At 64.5% G+C, this 19,739-nt stretch overlaps 2 protein-coding genes across 3 annotated transcripts in view; one reads left to right on the plus strand and one right to left on the minus strand.

Moving 5' to 3' along the window:
- The window catches only part of NPR2 (natriuretic peptide receptor 2), a 35,789-nt gene extending 27,534 nt beyond the window's left edge, over positions 1–8,255 (plus strand). For both annotated transcript variants that reach the window (XM_067543540.1, XM_067543541.1), the window contains 11 exons: positions 1,677–1,748; positions 2,217–2,376; positions 2,677–2,832; positions 3,150–3,318; positions 4,104–4,250; positions 4,755–4,878; positions 5,333–5,401; positions 5,660–5,834; positions 6,003–6,101; positions 6,411–6,502; positions 6,937–8,255. In XM_067543540.1, coding sequence (XP_067399641.1) covers positions 1,677–1,748; positions 2,217–2,376; positions 2,677–2,832; positions 3,150–3,318; positions 4,104–4,250; positions 4,755–4,878; positions 5,333–5,401; positions 5,660–5,834; positions 6,003–6,101; positions 6,411–6,502; positions 6,937–6,999 — 1,326 coding nt within the window. In that variant the 3' untranslated portion in view covers positions 7,000–8,255. The remainder of the gene's footprint in view (positions 1–1,676; positions 1,749–2,216; positions 2,377–2,676; positions 2,833–3,149; positions 3,319–4,103; positions 4,251–4,754; positions 4,879–5,332; positions 5,402–5,659; positions 5,835–6,002; positions 6,102–6,410; positions 6,503–6,936) is intronic.
- Positions 8,256–9,386: 1,131 nt separating this feature from the next.
- SPAG8 (sperm associated antigen 8) lies at positions 9,387–18,746 on the minus strand. The gene is made up of 7 exons (XM_067543542.1): positions 18,676–18,746; positions 16,235–16,535; positions 13,103–13,277; positions 12,133–12,178; positions 10,406–10,520; positions 9,877–9,939; positions 9,387–9,530 (listed from the first exon to the last, which is right to left on the minus strand). Exons 1-7 carry the CDS (start codon positions 18,744–18,746, stop codon positions 9,393–9,395), a joined length of 909 nt encoding a protein of 302 aa, XP_067399643.1. The 3' UTR covers positions 9,387–9,392.
- Positions 18,747–19,739: the final 993 nt, after the last annotated feature.

Below are 19,739 nucleotides of genomic sequence, written 5' to 3' on the forward strand. Positions count from 1 at the left end.
GCGGACGGGCCCGGCCCCCATTGCCAGGATACAGCGTGTGGGCCACGGTCTGTGTGCAGGCAGCCAGAGGGCCGTCACCTGCCTCTAGGGCTCACGGCAGAGATCACACACCTGGTCCCACCACCTCGGTACTGGAGTAACAGAGGGGAAACTGAGGCACAGACAGTACTCAGACAAAACATGAAAAAAGTTCCCACTTTGTCACAAGGTCCCAACCAGGGAGCTCAGTACTTGCTGCTTCGAAGGGGCTTTTCCCAACGCAGAGGAAAATTCTGAGTGAACTTCATTGGGAGGAAAAATGTGAATGAAAACTGGGAATTTTTGAAGCATAGTTTATTGGCTGGCCAAAAAGCCAGGAGCCCACAATTGTGAAAGAGGAGAACCCGGACTAAGAGCTCATCCTGGGTCCGTGGTGACGTGAAGGCAGCAATTAGAAATGAGAGACTAACGTATGACACATGGAAAAGGGGAAACAGGTGTCGACAGCAGCGACGTGAATTCGAATGCGTGAAGTGAAGGAAGCTCCTGTATTTGTAGAGCTGAAGGCTGGAAGGGGCCATTAAATCGCTGGTCTGACGGGACCCCTGCGGAGCCCAGGCCAGAGAAATTGCCCCCGTTTCCCCAGACTGAGCCTCATAACTTGGCTTGGATTAAAGCAGCTTCCAGAAAGGCCTCGGGGGCTGCTCTGAAGACACCAAGAGACGGAGACTCCACCGCTGCCCTTGGCAGTCCGCGCCCAGGGCTCCTCAGCCTCCTTGTCCAACACTGGTGCCTCATTCCAGTTTGCATCTGTCTGGCTTTGACGTCCAGCCTTTCCCTGCTAGATTCAAGAGCCCTCCCGTGGCCGGGATTCTCCGCCTGTGACGTGTTTACGCACTGTAATCATGTCCGCTCGCCAGCTGCCTTGGATAAGCTCAGCAGACTGAGCTCTTTAAGTCTCTCACTGGCTGGGGTTTTCTGCAGCCCTCGAATCGTTGTTATGATTCTTTCCTGCCCTCGTTCCAAGTTCCGGTTTAAAATGCGGATCCCAGAACTGGACACAGGATCTAGTGTCTGTCTCCTCCATGCTGAATACAGAGTAAAATCAGAAAGAAGATTGCGCGGTGCCTGGTTTACAGTGCATACGTGTCTTCCCGGGCAGCAAACCCTGCGTAGTGACGGGCTCTTCAATCTAGCAGAGAGAGGCTGCACAAGACGCAACGACTGGAAGTTCAGCTTGGAAAGAGAGTAGAAATGTGGAGCAGTGCGGGTGACTGGCCGCTGGCAGAGACGGCCAGGGGCCGTGGTGCTTTCTCCATCTCAGTCTCTGCAGTTTCTGGAAGATGCTTTGCCAGACAAAGCGACTGGGCTCGGCACAGGGGTGCCGGGGTGAAGTGGAGCGGCCCGTGGTCACAGCAGTTCAGACTAGCTGGTCGAATGGTCCCTTCTGCCCTTACGCTCTGAATCTGTGAAAAAGAAACCTGGCCCTGTTGATTGCAATGCGGTGTCTGTGGGGGGCTTGCTGTGTCCAGAGACCTTGGCATGGGGCCAGGAGGGCTGGGGCATGTCTTGTGGGGGGGAATCATGGTGCAGGCGGCTGGGGTGTCTCATAGGCTGGGGCACACCTCCCCATGGAGGTGGCCTGGCTGGGGTGCCCGGAGCCCACGCCTGACACACTCCCTCTCCGGCCCTGCCAGGACATCCTGGAGAATGAGAGCATCAACCTGGACTGGATGTTCCGCTACTCGCTCATCAACGACATCGTGAAGGTACGAGCGCGCGGGGCAGGGATCCTCTGCCTGGGGTCCGCCTGCTCGTGTTGGGGCCCTGCTGGCAATGGGGAGGGGGCAGCGCTGGGGTGAGCGAGCTCCATGGCCAGACAGCGTCACCGATTCTGAAGGCGACACTCCCCGCTCTGGGCTGTGGTGTTGGTGCTGGGGGAGGAGGGGCCGACCCCACACACTGAGAGGTGCCAGGGAACTAACTCTCTCTGCTCTCGGTGCCCCAGAGAGCCGGAGCCCCATGGCAGCAGCCCCCTAGCCTGGGTGGGATGCTGGCACTCTCTCGCTGAGACCCCTTGGTGGCCATGGCTGGGTTGTGGCAGCTCTCGTGCCCCCAGGGCCCTATGGGCTCTAGTTTCTGCCCCGACAGGCTGGGGGAGGTCAGGGCTGTCTCCTAGTCCAGGGGCCCCTGGGGTCCCGCTGGGCGACGTCTCGGCAGCGTGTCTGTCTGCGCAGGGAATGGCCTTTCTGCACAACAGCATCATCGGCCACCACGGCAGCCTCAAGTCCTCCAACTGCGTGGTGGACAGCCGCTTCGTGCTGAAGATCACAGACTACGGCCTGGCCAGCTTCCGCTCCAGCTGTGACGGCGAGGACAGCCACGCGCTGTATGCCAGTGAGTGTCCGCCCCCGGGAGCCCCCCGCCATCCTGCCAGCCACGGGGCATCGGCAGATCCCTGCCCGGAGCGGAGGAAGGGGCACCTGGGGCACCCCTGGGGATGGAGGTGCTTCCCATCTGTTCTGCAGCCACTGGCCCCAGCCTGCCGAGGGCAGCTCAGCATGGCCCTTCGGTCTGGGCTATCCCACCGCCGACGTGGCCAGCAGCCCCAGCCTGGATGTAACACCGCACTCCTCCGGGGGGCGGGGGGCCCATGGGGCTCCGGTCAGACCTGACTCTGCTCCTTGCTCCCCGCAGAGAAGCTGTGGACGGCCCCAGAACTGCTGCAGATGGGGCACCTGCCCCCCCAGGGGATGCAGAAGGCCGATGTGTACAGCTTCAGCATCATCCTGCAGGAGATCGCCCTGCGCAATGGGCCCTTCTACATCGAGGGCATGGACCTGAGCCCCAAGGGTGAGCGGGGAGGCGGGGTCCCTAGGGATGGGGCAACGTGGGCCTGGACCCCAAGGTGCAAGTCCTGGGGGGCAAGGCCGGGTCTGTAAGGATGGGGTGATGTGGGCCTGGACCCCGAGACCTGGTGGGCAGGGACGGGGCGATGTGGGCTTGGACCCCAAGGCGCGAGGGCTGGTCCAACCCAGGGCAAAGACACCCTCGCAGCCAAGGATGGGTCTGAGCCCCAGAGGACAAGGCCAGGCCGGTCAGGCGGCAGCCCGGGCGTTGGTATCCCCACCGTGCTTTCGCCCAGCCTGGTGACGCTCGGGTGTCTGCAGAGATCGTGCAGAAGGTGCGGAACAGCCAGAAGCCGTTCTTCCGGCCCTCCATCGACATGGGGCTGCACAGCGAGGAGCTGGCCGTGCTCATGGAGCGCTGCTGGGCGCAGGAGCCTGCCGAGCGCCCTGACTTCAGCCAGATCAAGATCTTCATCTGCAGATTCAACAAGTGGGTGCCCGGCCCGGCTGGGGTGGGACAGGGGCAGGGCCAGGGCCAGGGCTGCAGCCTCCTGTCAGCTGGGACCAGAGCCCTGCGGATCTGCGGGTAGCTGCTTGGTAGCCGCTCTCTCCCCTAGATGCAGATGTGGATAGCCGCAGACCAGGACTTGCAGGGTCTAGCCGGGACCCCCAGGAACACGGGGCACTGGCGGGAGGTGTTGGGGCTGCACGCCTGGGGTGGGGCAGAGCCGAGGGATGGGGGCGCACTCAGGAGCAGGAACGGGGGAAAGGACGGCGTCACACCCCAGCACCCCCTATGTGTGAGCGCACAAGAGCGTTAGTGTCGCACACGGCTCTGCAGGGAGGGGTGATGGGGGGGGTTGGGGTTACAGTGTCGCTGATCCCCACCCCTGCCCTGTGTTCTCAGCTGGGGAATGTTGCTCCGCCGCCCGTGGGGTGTTGGGTTTTCGGATCCTCCACTGAATGGATGCCGGCCTCGGCCAGCTGGGCAACATTCATAGCCGTGTGTCAGCCCCTCCCTTCCCCCTCCCCTGGAGCCATGCAGAATGTAGGGGAAACTGAGGCACACATGGAGGTCATAAAAGATACCACAGAAAATTCCCACTTGGTCCCAGTGACGGCTGGGTCCGTGGGGTGTCACACCTTGCCCTGAGCGCCAGCCCCAGGGGTGCACTGGGGAGCGGCCCCCTTGGGAAACAGCCGCTGGATGGAGGCCATCATGGTGCCCCGGTGTCATGGCCTCTCCCCACGTCTCCTCCCATGGCCTGTCTGCAGGGAGGCCAGCACTAGCATCCTGGACAACCTGCTGTCGCGCATGGAGCAGTACGCCAACAACCTGGAGAAGCTGGTGGAGGAGCGGACGCAGGCCTACCTGGAGGAGAAGCGCAAGGCCGAGAACCTGCTCTACCAGATCCTGCCCCAGTAAGAGACCCCGTGCGCTGGCGGGGGGATATGCCAAGCTCCCCCACGAGTGTGTGCTGGCACGGGGTGGGTGTGCGGAGCACCTCCAGTGGGGTAGGAGCAGCGTGCGCTGCCTATTGCCCAGGGGAAGGGTGAGCTGGGCCAGTAAGTCATAGCACCCCTGTGATGTGACAGGCACGGGCATGCACCCCCCGCCCTGGCTGTGCACCCGCCCTCACACACTGGGGCAGGAGGGTGCCGCTGCCCTTGCTTGGGGAGGGGGGGGCTTGTGGGGGTCAGGTTCGGGGAGGTTTTCTGGGGAGGGGGGGTCCAGCAGCAGATGCCTGAGCCACATCTGGGCATCCCATGGGACCATCTTGTGCCCCACTCCACGGGGCCTCCCCAGCCCCACAGAACCCTTGCCGTTCCCTCAGAAACCCTCCCCTGCCCTGGCCCCACAAGACTAACAGGCGGGGCAGGCTGTGGGGGCGTCTCCTCGCTGAGTCACAGGAATCTGCCCCCCAGCTCCGTGGCCGAGCAGCTGAAGCGCGGGGAGACGGTGCGGGCCGAGGCCTTCGACAGCGTCACCATCTACTTCAGCGACATCGTGGGCTTCACGGCCCTGTCGGCCGAGAGCACCCCCATGCAGGTAACGGGGGGGAGCGCCCCATATAAACAATCGGGGGACAAGGGCACACCTGTGCAGGTAACGGGGGGAGGTGGAGAGCACCCCCCATGGATAACCGGGGGGGGGGGCAGAGAGCTCCCCATGCAGGTAACGGGGGGGAGAGTGCCCCTTATAGACAACCAGGGGACGAGGGCACACCTGTGCAGGTAACGGGGGAGCACCCCCTATGGATAACCGGGGGTGCAGAGAGCCCCCGCATGCAGGTAACGGGTGGGGGGGGTCTGTAGGACACAGCTGATGAGCAGTCCCTGGGGCTCTTGGCGTGGGCTGGCCCATGCGCGGGGGGACGTGGCCCTGCAGAGGCATCCCCCATGCCCAGCGCTGCCTGCCTGTAGCCGGGCCCGGAGCAGCACGGGCTGCCCAACGCGTGGCCCGGGAGGCTGCACCCGGCACTCACCTGTGCTCCCCGCCCCAGGTGGTGACCCTGCTGAACGACCTCTACACCTGCTTTGACGCCATCATCGATAACTTCGACGTCTACAAGGTGAGCTGAGCACATGGGCCAGCGGGGCAGGGCCGGCCCTGGACACGCGGCCTTGGGGAAACCCAGCGCTCGTGCCCAGAGGGGCTGGAGCCTGTGGGGAGGACCTGAGAGGGGAGCTTTGGCAAGGGGGCCCTAGGGCCTGGCTCCCACTGGGGGGGGCGGGGAGTGTGACCCCAGCCTTGGGGGGCGGGGGTGTCTCCCCCTTTGAACGCTGCCCTCCCTCCCCGGGGCTCGGCCCCGACTCTGCTGGGCCCCCAGGTGGAGACCATCGGAGACGCCTACATGGTGGTGTCGGGGCTGCCGGTGCGGAACGGGAAGCTCCACGCCCACGAGATCGTCCGCATGGCGCTGGCGCTGCTGGAGGCCGTGAAAACCTTCAGAATCCGCCACCGGCCCAACGACCAGCTCCGGCTGCGCATCGGCATCCACACCGGTGAGCCCGCCGGCCCCTCCTCCAGCGGCTGGGGACGGGCACGCTGGCTCCCTGGCGGGGCGCCGCGCTCAGCGTGGCCAGCTGGGCTGGGGGGACATGGCGGCCTGGCCCGGGCTGAGGGAGGGGGTCCCTGGGACCGTGCAGTGCTGACGGCTCTCCCCCCCGCAGGCCCTGTCTGTGCCGGGGTCGTAGGGCTGAAGATGCCCCGGTACTGCCTGTTTGGGGACACGGTGAACACGGCCTCGCGCATGGAGTCCAACGGGCAGGGTACGTCTCCTCCCCTGCCAGCGCACACCCGGCCCTGGCACCCGGCACCTCGGCTCACCCATCCCTCCCGCGTTCCCCACTCCCCGGCGGGTACGGTAACAGCCCCGCCCTGCCCAGCTGCAGGGGTGCTTGGGGCCCGGCCCTCACTGCCCAGTCGCCAGGCGGGTTGGAGGGAGGGGACGCCGGGGAGACTGTCCAGTCTGGCCCACCTAGCCCAGTAGGGCTCCCCCATCCGAGCAGTGGGTCTGAGGGCGTGGCGCCAGCACCCCCTGCTCTGGCCCCTGCTGACTCCTCCCTCGATCTGACCAGCCCTGAAGATCCACGTCTCGTCCACCACCAAGGAGGTCCTGGACGAGTTCGGCTGCTTCGAGCTGGAGCTGCGCGGCGACGTGGAGATGAAGGTGCGTCTGGGAGGGCCAGTGCTCCCGGGCCCCCAGCACGGAGCGGGCACTGGGGAAGCACGCACATGGGAGCAGGTGTGCCCGGGGGGCCTGGCCCTGGGAACGTGCAGCTGAGAGCCCAGCGGCCCTGCCCACCAAGGGCACAACTTGGCAGGGGGGGGCGCCCCTCGGGAACCAGCCCTGCCAGAGCTCAGGCCACCTGCTCACTGCGAGGCTTGGAATGACCGGCCCAGCCGAGCCTGCGCATGCAGCGTCCCCCGTCCCGTCCCTCCCTGCCCACATGGGCAGCCCAGGCTCTGGGCACAGGAAGTGGGGAGCGGCCCTGGCTCCTGCTCTGCGACGTGGGGAACGCGGGGGTGAGAGGTGAGTGAACCCTGCTTGGGGGCCAGCCCCAGGCAGCGGCTATGGCCTGACTGCTCCCGTCTGGCTTGCAGGGGAAAGGGAAGATGCGGACGTACTGGCTGCTGGGCGAGCGGACAGACGACAGCATCATCTGAGGCCGGCCGCCCGGCTGTGACTCGGGCTCTGCGCCGAGTGGGGTTTCCGTCGCTGAGCTTTGCGCGGAGGAGGCTGCGCTCCGGCTGAGCACCGCTCTCCAGCCGCGGCTCATGGGCTGCCACCGGGCTCTGCCGACGGCCTGCAGGCCCGAAGAGACCAGCTGGGGTCCGCCAACCAAGCAGGAAGGGCCCCCGCGCTGCTGGCAGACGCGCAGGGCCGGCACAGCCCAGGCATCCCTGTGCACAGAGCGCTCTGCTGCCCACCCCACTGCACGCTCCTGCTCAGCTCCATGTCCAAGGTCTGGTGGCGATAGCGAGCGCAAGCCAGGCCCTGACTGGCACCAGCAGGGCCACGCAACCCCTCTGCACTCCTCGCAGCCTGGCTGCCCCACATCGGGGGGGGGGCTGGCAGGGCCCTGGGCACTGCCTGAGAACGTGCCCCTGGGGCTCCGAGTTTATCCCCGCTCCTGGCTCAGCCAGCTCGGAGCCCATCACCCCCAGGGGCCTGGCTGCTCACTCAGCACCTGGCAGGAGCTGCAGCCTCCCGCCAAGGTGAGCAAGCCGAGGGGCTGCTGCCAGGGCTGGCCCCCAGGCAGAGAAAGGGGTCAGGTGGCCTGGGTCCCATGGGCACAATGCAGCTGCTCACACCTCCTTCCCTTGGAAATGCCCCACCTTCCTCCTCCTTGTCCTGTAAATACCCCGGCGGCTGGGTAACCACCACCTGGCCAGTGCCCCCAGACTCCCTCCCGCTGTACATACAGGGAGCAAACTGCAAACTATTTTGTTGAAATACAGATTTCCCGACCTAGAGCCGCAGCGACCCCCGCGTCTCTCTGGGGGCTGGGGGGGTGGGAAGTATGCCTCAGTGAGGCTGCCATGGGGTGACCCCCTGTGGTTGTCTAGGGGGGAAATGGGGAGCTGGTGCCAGTTTGAGCAGAGGGCTGGGAAACCCAGGCCTGGGCCCATCAGGCTGCGGGAATCCTGTGGTAGATACTAGGGGCCGAGGCAGGGTGCCCGTGGTGCAGTGATGGTCTGGGCACTACAGTGCAGCCCTCCTCCCCCTGGCCACGGAGCCCTGCAGCAGCTGTGGGCCCTGGCCGGCGCGCGGCGCTGGGCCAGGAAGGCGGCCGTGCTGCGGCGCCTGGAGAACGTTCAGGGCCGTGGTAGGCCGGGCTTGCTGCCCCCACCAGTTTGCTTTGGCTTAGCCGAGTGCTTTGCTGTGAGCGCAGCGCCGGCTGCTCAGCCAGCCCCTTACTGGAAGGCAGCGTTGCTCAGAGCACCGCGGGGGGGGTGGGGGGGACGTGCTGCCTGCCATAGAGCGTGAGCACCCCTCCCCCACGAGAGAGCAGGGTGGGGGGGTGCAGAAGCCAAGAATGCAGTGGGCCACGACCCGCCCCCTCCCTGCAGGATGGGAGGCGGGGGGAGTCTCCCTGAGATCACGAGGCCCAGGCTCAGTCCTGGGGTGGAATGGGAAGCGGTACGGCCACACGGGGGCTGGGCAGCTTCGGGGCTCACCAGCTGGGGCCAGCGGGAGCAGGCTGAGCCCGGGGGAGAGGCCCATCCAGTGGCAGGAGGGCAGCACTGGTCCCTGCAGGCTGGGGCCAGGAGGGGTGGGCTCCACTGTGCTGCCCCATCCCCTAAGCTTGGTGCCAGGAGATCGAGGACAGGCTTGCCCTGGCGTGAAAGCCCCTCACAGGCTAGGTGTGCGTGCCCAGCCCTGAGGCCCACGGTGCTGTCTGCGCACGGAGGAGGCAGGGGTCGGCTGGCAGCTCTGGCATCCCACCCTGGGCCACAGCTGCCTGCGCCAACCAGAGCAGCAAAGAAGTCAGCAAAGCTGCTGGCTTCAGCCACCCCATGGCAACTCCGCCAGCCCCAGCGGCAGCAGGGCAGGGGCAGGGCCGGGCCAGGCCTGCCCCACTGCGCAGCCAGCGGTGCCCTGTGGGATGGCCTGCTAGTGCCCCACACAGCTGCATGAGACGCCTGCAGGGCGGGGGCTCTGGGGAGGCTGTACCGCCAGGCCAGAGATAGTCTTACAGTGCCCCCAGCCGCACGCCCACTCAGCCAGTCTCCCAGGCCTGCTGCACCTGGGCTCACTGGGGGGCTCGGGCTAACAGCCCCCATGAAAGCAGGGTAGCCAGGGATGCTGTCAGGGCCCCGGCTCAGCTCGGACCCCCAAGTGCAGAGGTGAGGGGGCAGGGCTGGCTGGGGCCCAGGTCCCTGCCCGAGTGCCCAGAGCCTGCCCGGGGCACCAACCACCCCCTTCTGCGGCCTATGCTGCCGGCTCTCCGTGGCAGTGCCTCTGGTGCTCCCCACCCTGCTAGGTGCTGCACCCCAGCTCCCTTCCAGCCAGCACCACGCCGGCACCACGCTGGCCAACCAATCCCATCCACTCTTTATTGCCCGGCACGGCCTAGTTTGGGGTAGTTCTCGGGGGCGTAGGGCAGGGGCTGGTCCAGGTACTCGCTGATGGGGGCGGTGAAGGTCGCGTTCCTCCGAAAGGGGGTGTCGCTGGTACGGACGTTGGTGATGCCCTGAAAGAGGAACCGGAGAGCGGCCCCGGTGAACAAAGCAGGGCCCTCGGCAGGGCCCTCGGCTCGGGGACAGGGCAGAGGCGGGTGGAGCAGGAAGGGGGGGGACAGGTGAGCCCTGCGGCTGCCAGCTGTTGGCCTGGCTCCGAGCTCCGCCAAAGTGCAGGGAGGCGAGGGGCAGGAATCGCTCCACTCCCTCGCCTGCGGGGGCGGCTGCCAGGCTGTTCGGTCAGGCCCAGCAGCCGAGCGCAGGAGGGTCGCGGGACGCCGTGGGACCAGCTGAGCTGCTGGGGGCACTCGCTCGTGGCCTGCTGGCAGGTGGGGCGGGGTGGGGCGGACGGGTACTCACAGGCAGCTGCGGGGCGCTCTCCAGCCAGAAGGTGTGAGGCTGCTCCAGGCGATAGTCGTGCGGCTGGGAGAAGCACAAAGACAGACCGTGCCCATCAGCAGGGCGTGCCAGTCGGCTGCGCAGGGAGCGCCATGCCCCATAGCTCCCAGGCTGGGCAGCCCCAGCAGCCGTACCGCTCCTGGGACGGGCGCGCTGCTTGCTCTGGCTGAGTCTCCCTGGGCCATGGCATGCCCCAGCTGCCCCTAGGGCCCCAGCCACCCGAGGGGCTGCACTTCAGACGGCAGCTCAGCCCCCCCGTCAGCGCTGGCCGTGCCGCCGAGCCAGGGCCAGCAGGGGCTGAATGGCTGGGCTTTACCCGCAGCGGAGAGCACGCAGGGGGCAGGCCCCAGCCCAGCCACGTACCCTCCACGCAGTGCACGGGCCAGTCGCTCCGCCACCCGTCGCTGTGCCCGTCCCATCCCCTCTTCCCTGCAGGCTCAGTTCAGCAGGCGGGGGCGGCTGAGGGCAGAGCCCTGGGCCCAGCTCTCACCCTGCTGGGGGGTGGCGGTACAGCCTGGAAGCCCTCCTTGCCATAGTCCCGGTGTGTGGTGGAGAGTGACTCCATGGGCCCCACAGGAGGGTAAAGCTCCGCCAGGGTCTCCTTCCTGCAGAGAGAAGCTGGGGTCACTGAGAGACGGGGCGGCAGCGCCCAGTGCTGTGCTTGGGGCTCCCCAGACACCTGCCGCCCAGGGCCCCTGGGCACGTTCTGCAACCACGTGGGGCCTGGGTGTGCTGCAACGAGCCGCCCACCGCAGAGGGAAGAGCCTAGGCAGATCCCCCCAGCCCCAAGGGTGCTGGAAGCTTGGCTGGGCTGGGGCCTGGGGGAGCGTCAGTGTGTCCCGTGCGCAGGGCCCACCCGGGCTCCAGTGAGGAAAGCAGCAGAGTGGTGCGGCTCAGGCTGGGCTACAGCCTCCCGGGGGCTGGCGGTTCTGGCCAGAGCAGCATCCCCTCGGGCACCTGGCTGCTCCTTGCCCCCAGGGCTCCCATTAGTCAGACACCCAAAGCTGCTAGCCGTGCCCTGCGCCGCCCCAGAACAGTCCCTCTTTGGGACTCCAGGGGCCAGCTGGGGCACCCCACCAGGCCCAGAGACGGTAACGTTTAGCTGCCTCCCCCAGGCCAGGCCCATGGCCCCACCAGGCACTTCCCCCCCCCCTCCCCCCAGCCCGGCCATCACAGCGGCTGCTCCCGCGCACTCGGTGCCTGGAGGGAGCACAGCCCCGTCTCTCTCGCTCTGCTGCCTCTGCCCCTCTGCTTTCCCAGGCTCACAACAATGCTTCCCTTATCGGCAGGGCCTGGGGGAGCTGGCCCAGCGCAGGGCCCCACACGCTATCGCGAAGGAAAAGCAACAGGAAACAGCACCAGCCCAGCGCATGGCCCAGTTCAGCCCAGTGGCTCGGCACAGGACGCAGGCGAGGAAGGAGGCCTCAGGCCTCGATCTGATTCGGAGCACTTGCCTCCGGCTGGGGCCAGCGTACATTGGGCCAAACCAGGAACCGGCTGGCACTGGCCCAGGCCCTTTGGAGCAGTGCCTCAGTGCGACCGAGGGCCGCCCTGCAGGGTGGCAGAGCCAAGTACCACTGTACCGGAGATGTGGAAATCTGAGGGATCTGCCCCCGTGTTCAGCTCCTACCCCAGGCCGGGGCTGGAGTCCAGTGACAGCGGCACCCAGAGGGACTGTTGGCAGCACCAGGCCAGCGAGCTGAGCAACTCTGCACCAAGCTGGCACAGCGGGGCATTTCCATGGCGCTTCCCCAGCACAGGCTGCTTGGGCGCACTAGGCTGCAGCTGGCCCAGCGAGCGGGGCTCCGGCTGGCACGCTAAGACCAGCAATCTAGACGCAGCAGCACCGCAGAGACCGGGGTGGAGACCATGCTCGGCTGCCGTGGGATGGCTAGCCCGAGCCTCTGCCAGAGCTGCAGCGTCTGCTGCCTGGGCTGGGCGGCCCATCTCCCACTGCAGTGTGGTCACCCAGAGCGCCCAAAGCAGCTGGTACTTCCCCCTGCTCGGCACCCTGGTGGCCAGGGCTGTCAGGCACCGGTCCCTCTAGCCGCCACCCGAGATGGGGACCTTCTCCCTGCACCGCTCAGCTGAGCTAGGGGGCAGGCCCTCTGCAGAGGGCAGAGTGAGGCAGCTCCAGGAAGCAGCCCCAGCCTCCCCTGCTGGGAGCCCGAGCCTGGGCCCTCGCAGTGCCAGGCAGGGAAGGGCCAGCAGACTCACCGGTATTTCTGGTACAGCATTAACTCCAGCATGGCCTCCCGCTGCCCTGCAGGGAGAGACGGCAGGGTCAGCGCCTGGGGACTGCATCTGATGGACTGCGAGCCGTGGGGGGCAGACCGGGAGGCCGAGGGAAGAGTGCAGTGGAGCACCATGAACAGCTAGGGAAGGCAGCAGATCCAGCCCGAGACACAGTGAGCCACGCTGCCCAGCCGAGAGCAGGGCCTGCATTTACCTCTCCAGGGAGCGAGGGAAATGGGGGAGCGGCACGTCAGCCAGCCTGGAAGTTTGGTTTGAGTGGAGCAGAGGGGGATGAGCGGGCCGGGGAGGCAGAGGCTGTTACACGCAGCATTACGGCAGCATGGAGCTCAGCCATTCCTGCTGAGTCCTCACTGACCCCTCTGCCACCATGGGGGGCTGTGCTGCCTCACACAGACGGACAGTCAGGGCCCGGACCACCAGGGTAGTCTAATTGCCTACTGAATTCTTCACTTCCTGTCCCAAATGGCTGGGTGCTGCTGCGGGGCTGTTAAACAGCTGTCATGCCCCACCCCAGAAGCAGCTGCATTCCAGTGTTGCGTAAGCAATCCCTGCATACTCCGCTACAAAGACCGCCTGATCCTGTTACTGCCCCAAGCCAAGTGCGCTCCCTGCCCATGCACCGGGGATGCCAAGGCAGGGGGTGGGGCGCTCACCCTTCCACAAACAAGTACTGCCAGTCCCGCCCAGCCCCACTGGGGGGCATATAATTGGGTATTAGTTATTGGCTTGGCTATGGGGCTCATCCCCACAGGCAGGGACTGAGCCTGCTGGCCTCTGAGGAGCCAATCCCCATTTTATAGTGGGGCAGAGACAGGCACAGGCGAGTGGCCCAGGGGGCTGCACCCACCCCGCCCTCACACGGGAACACACGTGTAACCCCAGCACCCTCCCATCTCCCACCCTCAGCCGCTCCCGGGACCCCAGGCCTCACCTCTCACAGGGAGCCTGGTCCTTCGGGGTCTGCAGTAGGACTCCTTCATGGTGGTGCTGTCGGCCAGTTGGGCGAGGAGCTGGAGGGTGAGCAGCCCGCGGTGGCCATGCCGGTAGACGAAGCCCTCGCTGCCCAGCTCTGGGCTTGGGACTTGGTCCAGCTCATTCGTGGCTCTCTGGAAACAAGCAGCACAAAGTCCAGGCCTTGGGAGGGCGCAGAGGGACTGGACCCAGACCCAGCCTCCCACTCCAAAGGAGGGGACTTCCCTCAAACATCCGCTGGGCCGTGCAGCCTGTGGAGCCTGCAGCAGCCAGCATGCACTGCTCCTCTCCAGCTAAGCAGCCTGCCAAGGGACAGGGATCAGAGGGCGGCTCACCCCAGCCTAGCTCCTTCTCCAGTGGAAACACAATGAAAATACGCAACACCTGTGAACGTAAGGACTGCGCTCTTGCGGCACTGACAGCCTCCCACCAGCATGCACGTAGGGCCCAGGGCCGGGCAATACAGAGCCCAGCATGAGCCCCCAGAGCAGCCGCTGTGTAACCACAGGGCACAGCAGGGACTGAGACGGGGCCAGAACCGGAGGACGAGCAAAGCTTCCTCACTCTGTCAGGACGTGGCAGAGAGACAGTCAAGAGGGAAACAAGCCCTTGGCCCTGGGCAAGGAAAAAGGTGTAGATGGCATCAAACCTCCCTGCCCCACCTGGGTCACATCTCACTGTTCCCCTGTCATGATCCCTAGTGAACCGTCCTGGGCCAGGACCCCTCACCCTGGGAGAAAGGAGAGAGGTGGTTAAAGGGTGCTTTGATTACAGCGTGCAACTACCCGGCAAACACATATTTCATACTGGGCTCTCCAGGCTAGCAGAGAAAGGGTGACACGATCCAGGGGCTGGAAGTTGATGCTAGATGAAGTCAGACTGGAAATAAGGTGTCGACGTTTAACAGTGAGGGAGGGGAATTACCCACTGGAACAATTTACCAAGGGGCGTGGTGGATTCTCCATAAGGGGGAACTTTTAAGTCAAGACTGGATGTTTTTCTACAAGCTCTGCCCTTGTTCAAACAGGCAGTAATTCAGGGCAGTTCTCTGGCCCGGGCTGTGCAAGGGGTCAGCCTAGCTGGGCACAGTGGTCCCTTCTGGCCTTGGGATCTCTGAATTTAAGCCGTCAAACTGGCATCAAGGCACTGGGCCCCTCCCACCCTGGAACTCAATTCAAAGAGGCTCACTTGGCCTGAGGAGCAGGACAAGTGTTGCCATAGCATAAAAGAGACAGATGCTCTGAGTCTCTGAACACAAATAACAATACCCACACACCCTGTGGCGCCCATCCTGGCAGGCCCTGGGGCAATTAGGGGGATAGGACCCCACGCCCCCAGGGAGCCCCATCCTGGCAGGTGCTGGGCGTACAGGGTTCAGACCATACGTGCGCCGGGGAGCCCTGTGTAGGTGAGCATTGAAGATGACATTTCAATAATGAATGAAAGATGTTAGGGAGGGTGCAGATTGGCCATGCAGGGCATTGAAAGTGCAGACCAGCAGCTTGTGTTTGATGGGGAGCCAGGGGAGGGAAGCAAAGCGAAGGTTGACATGGTCCAAGTGACGGGCTCGGAGAACGACCTGTGCAGCAGCGTTCTGAAGGGCTCCATTTGTCAAAGCCAGCGAGAAGGATGCTGCCGGACTCGAGATGCTGAGAGCCCGGAGGAGCGTCTTAGCTGTGCTGGTGGATAGGAGAGGCCCAAGGCTCAGTTTGTAAGGAAAGAGGTGCCAGGACTGACGCAATTTTTTTACATTTATAACTGGTGCAACAAGCCCAGAGGTGCCGGGGCTCTGACCTGGCACAAACTAAGCACTGGAAAGGCCGTATCTTCGAGCTGCTCTGCAGAAAGAGTCAGGAAGCTTTAGACATAGCCGGGGTGTGAGGACCTAGAGAGATGCCCAAGTGGAGGATGATGCTGAGGTTATGGGCCTGTGCGGCAGGCAGGATGGTGGGGCATACCAACCTCTGCCAAGGAGGGTCTGATAAATGTGACCCCCTGCCCATGAATAGCTCCAGTGCAGCCTCTGGCACTGTTCAGCACAAGACACTGCTGTGGGACTTGACAGCATCACTACAGCTCACAGGGATGGAGAAGCAGCCACGAAACTGACCAGGCTTGTTAGTTTCTTGGGGCTGTTGCTGCTGCTTGGGAAGCCCAGAGCAGCAGCAGCAGCAGCAGCAGGGCCTGCCGGCTCAGGCAGAGCTCCCAGCTGCACTCACACACTGCTCACATTTCGGGAGGTTTTCTTCTCTGAAGCTACCACCACTGGACTCCGGCTCTTGGCTCTCGGCTCCCTAGGGCGACATTGCATCTCTCGGACATTTGGGGCATTTTGAGGCACAGGCAGGGCAGCCCTCTTCTGAGAGCAGCTGCCCGTGCCTTTGCCAGTGTCCTGCCCCGTGCTCCTCACCACAGAGATGCCCAGGCACTCGAGTGGGGCCATCTGGGCATCGCCGGTTACTGAGCCACTGCAGGTACACACAGTGGGGACTGACTCCAAAGCTGCTCTCTCCAGCTCAGACAATGGCTCAGCATCACAGAGGCATGGAGCGGCCAGAGAAGGGCTCCACAGGAGACATCAGGGAAGTGTTGCCTGAAGATAAACGAGGCGGTTGGCCCTCTAGGCTGGGCATGGGCATCCCGGGGAGGGCAGGCAGTCACATCCCAGGCTGTATTTCCGAGGGGCAGGGATTATCGAGGAGCGCTAACATTTGCCATGGTGTCAGCTAAGCCTGCAGCACAAGCAGCATAAAGCTCAGGAAGGGGTTCGCAGCCCCAGAACAGCGCTGCACAGCGAGGCACGTGATGTAGAATGGCTGAGGCTGGAGGGGGATGACGGGGAGGCAGGCTCAAGGAGGTATTGGTCTGATCTGGCACTGGGAGGTGGGGGGCAGCAGGCTAGATGGGCCCAGATGAAGAGTGGCAGGAAGTGGGGAGATAGCAGCCTAGCTGGGCCATTGGTCTGATGCAGTGCTGCAGGAAGGGGGGTGACGTAGGGACAGCACACTGGTTTGCGTCAATGCGGCATTTTCTATGTTACTGTGTTACTAGCAGGCAGCCACTTTGCTGCAGATCAGATGGGGGAAGTTACCTCCTCCTGCCAGTTATGGACGAGGCATTTCCCGCGGGACACAAGCTCCCTTGGTTGCTCCTCAGCCATCTCAGCCTTGCTGGGCAGTATCTCTACCATGCAGGGCGGCAGCTCTCCAAGGCTATCCCCTGGCTCTCCATGGCAGGGCGGCATCTCCACCATACAGGGCTCCGTCTCAGCCAGGCAGGGCGATATTTCTCCGTGGCAGGGCGGCACCTCTGCCACACTGGCTGGTGGCTCTGCATTGCTCACTGGCCACTCTCCCACGCCATGCAGCAACTCGTGCTCTGTAACAGCCGACCTGTTTGTATGGAGGAAGGAGAAAGTGCCGCCCTTTACATTGTAGTCATAGGGAAATGGGCTTCCTACCAACATATACTCTCTTCAGCAAATGCCATCTCACCCTCGTCCCAACCCAGAGACCCATAAAGAACCAGGCCGAGGTGTGCCATGATGCATAGGTCCCTGGGGCTCTACCTTTGCAGCTCTGCCCCATGCCATGGCACTACCCCTTCCCCCCAGTCCTGCCCTTCTCAGAGCAGTGGTGGTGGCAGGGATCTCCTTCTCCCCCACAAACAGGCAGAAGCAGCAGCAGGACCCCCGCTCCCTTCAGGAACATCAGGGCTTCCTGTTCCCTCCTGGAAAGAGGCAGGGGGTAACTAAGTGGGAATTTTCTGTAATATTATTGTGAGGCCTGTGTGTGCTCAGTTTCCCCTGTGTGCTGCATTATTGCTGAGTGGATGAAAGGGATCGTTTGCTTTCAGGGTGGGCTAAGAGACATAGCTGTGGATGTCACCCAGCTATCTGGGCCTTGGTACCCACATCAGTGGACCATTTGAAAAGACAATGGCAAATCCAGTCAGACATTGACACTTAGCACCCAACGACCCAGAGGAGTGGGCTAGGGATTTCCCCATCTTTCAGCAGGGAGGCTGCGCCACATTCCCCAGCTGGAGAACAAAGGACAGGGGAGGTGTGAGGTAGGGGATCAGAATTGGCTGCTGGAAGGAGGTCACCTGGAGTCTAATGAAGGCGGTCAGATAGAGAGACAGACAGAGCTTGAACCAAGGGGCTCACTACCGCTTGGCTGGATGCCGGGCTGGCCAGACCGGATGATGCTTTAACTTTAGTTCTCTGGGCAACCTAAGGACTCCCTGTGCTGTGTTCCAGGGAACTAATAAACCTGACTGTTTGGACAAGGCTGTGTGAGTGTCACTGCGCACGCTGGGCAAGGCGCATTAATCCCTCAGGAGGGGACAAGTCTCCCTCGGGGTCTGGCTCAGTGGGACTCGCTGCCCAGAGCTCAAGTGGGAAGCAGGGGGGCTGCAGACCCAGAGGTCCAGTCTAAGGAGTCAGTGAAGCTGCGTGGTGCATTCTGGAGGAAGAGTGTGATCCTGGGGGGTCTGGCCCACTCAAGGGGCTCCTCCTAGAGACCATTCCACTGCTGGTGATATAGCACGAATCCTGTGGATCCATAACACGGAGAGCAGAAGGTGGTGCCCCACCACTGACAATGCAGCTTCTGAGGTATCTGCTTTGATAGGAGCCAGGCCCCCTGGTTCTTTCCCCCCGTTACATACAGGTCCTTCTGCTGCCATGGGGCTGACACGACCCCCAAATTCTAAGACCTCATTGATATGCATAGGGAACTGTATCAGTGCCATCATGTGCCAGCTCTCTGCAGACGAGGGCGGCTGGGGCTGTCTGAGCGACGGGCGCAGGCTCTCTGCAGACGCGGGCAGCTCTGTCCAGACAGGCTCTCTGCAGACGCAGGCGGCTGGGCTGTATCAGGGCTGTCTGAGCGAGCGAGGCTCTCTGCAGATGCGGGCACGCAGGCTCTCTGCAGCTGGGGCTGTCTGAGCGACGGGCAGGCTCTCTGCAGACGAGGGCGGCTGGGGCTGTCTGAGCGACGGGCGCAGGCTCTCTGCAGACGCGGGCAGCTGGGGCTGTCCGAGCGACGGGCGCAGGCTCTCTGCAGACGCAGGCGGCTGGGCTGTATCAGTTCCAGCTCCGTCTGAGCGACGGGCGCAGGCTCTCTGCAGACGCGGGCAGCTGGGGCTGTCCGAGCGACGGGTGCAGGCTCTCTGCAGACACGGGCAGCTGGGGCTGTCTGAGCGACGGACGCAGGCTCTCTGCAGACACGGGCAGCTGGGGCTGTCTGAGCGACGGGCACAGGCTCTCTGCAGACGCGGGCAGCGTCCCTGCACCCCTGGCCTGGCTCAGGGGCACGCTGCACTCCAGGGCTGCAAGAGCCGGACACCGACGTCTCCAAAGGAAGCCAGGTCGCTGCTGTGTGGCCGGGCCCGGCCCCGAGCTCCAGACGCTCCTGGCACCTCGACCCACACCTGCCCTAGGCCCTGCCCCCGATTTCCCGGGGCCCCTCCCCCGCGCCCCACACGGCGGTACCCCGAGCCACATGACCTCTGACCCCGCCCTCTCACCCCTGCGGGCTCCCGTCCGCGCGCGGCCTCTCTGGCTCCATCGCTTGCGCAATCGGCCCCGCTGTCTCCATGGAGACTGTAAACACCGTGGGAACGAACCTTCCGAGGGCGCATGCGCTTCCGGCCCCCTCCGGCGCTGTCTCCTAAGCGACTAGACGCCACCCTCCCATTGGCTGATCGGAACACGTGGCGTCGAAGCACCGCCTCCCATTGGACGGCTGCTGGGCAAGCGTCTAACTGCAGCACCTGCCCCCTCCCCCGCGTGGGCCCGGCCGAGATGAGGCTCCCGCGACCCCTCCTCCCCCGGGCCGGGCTCCACAGGCCCCGCCCCCAGGCCCGGCCCCGCCCCCTGCAGCAAAGAGTGGCGGGGGCGCAGCCAGAGAAGAGGCGGGGCCAGGTGGGAAGGGGCGGGGCCTGGCTGTCCCTGGGCATGGAGGTCGTGCCCCTCCCCTGTTAACTCTGAACCCTACTGATGTCCCGGCCCAGCTGGCAGAGCCCGGGCACTGGGGTGGGTGCGGCAGCCATGGGGGGTGGGAGTGTCCCCTGCCCACCGCCTGGCTATACCCACCCCATGCCTCGCGTGTTAGCTGGACGGGCAAGCTCTGCAGGGCAGGCGCTGTCTCTGGCCGCGTGCCTGTGCAGCGCCTAGCGCGGTGCTGCCCCTGTGCTGCCTGCGCCCTCCAGCTGCTCCTGTAACCCAGCCAGGCACTAATTGCCCTGCTCTGAGTCCCAGGCCCCCCGGCTCCAGGGAGGAGACCAGGCTAGCCCTCTGCACAAGGCAGATGGGGCCCTTCCAAAGGTCAGCAGCTGAAGGAGCCTGGACTGATCGGCTGCAGCCCTGGCCAGCGGCTGAGTGCGAGGGGAGCTGCAGGGGCAGCGCCAGCGTCCAGAGCAGGGTGAAGTGATTTTGCTCAAGCTTTCCAGAAAGTCTCGCTTGGGGCAAGCCAGGGCCTCTGGCTGCAGCTTGGCAGAGCCGAGCCGAGCCGAGCCGAGCAGAGGGGAGCTAGGGGACAGGCTGGGAGCCTCCAGGCGAATCAGGGCTCGTGCTTTGGGACTTTGGCATC

Source organism: Emydura macquarii, unplaced genomic scaffold (genome assembly GCF_026122565.2).
Source record: "Emydura macquarii macquarii isolate MOO-44397 ecotype Brisbane River unplaced genomic scaffold, CSIRO-AGI_Emac_v2 contig_915, whole genome shotgun sequence".
In the NCBI taxonomy this organism is placed as follows: domain Eukaryota; kingdom Metazoa; phylum Chordata; order Testudines; family Chelidae; genus Emydura; species Emydura macquarii.

What these genes read in the sequence shown, in the direction of transcription:
- SPAG8 (XM_067543542.1), bottom strand. Translation starts at nt 18,746, where the DNA reads ATGGAGACAGCGGGGCCGATTGCGCAAGCGATGGAGCCAGAGAGGCCG. An exon ending in TACCGCCACCCCCCAGCAGG is followed by an intron (nt 9,940 to 10,405) that starts GTGAGAGCTGGG and finishes TGCTTCTCCCAG; the next exon opens with CCGCACGACTATCGCCTGGA. An exon ending in AGAGCGCCCCGCAGCTGCCT is followed by an intron (nt 9,531 to 9,876) that starts GTGAGTACCCGT and finishes TTCCTCTTTCAG; the next exon opens with GGCATCACCAACGTCCGTAC.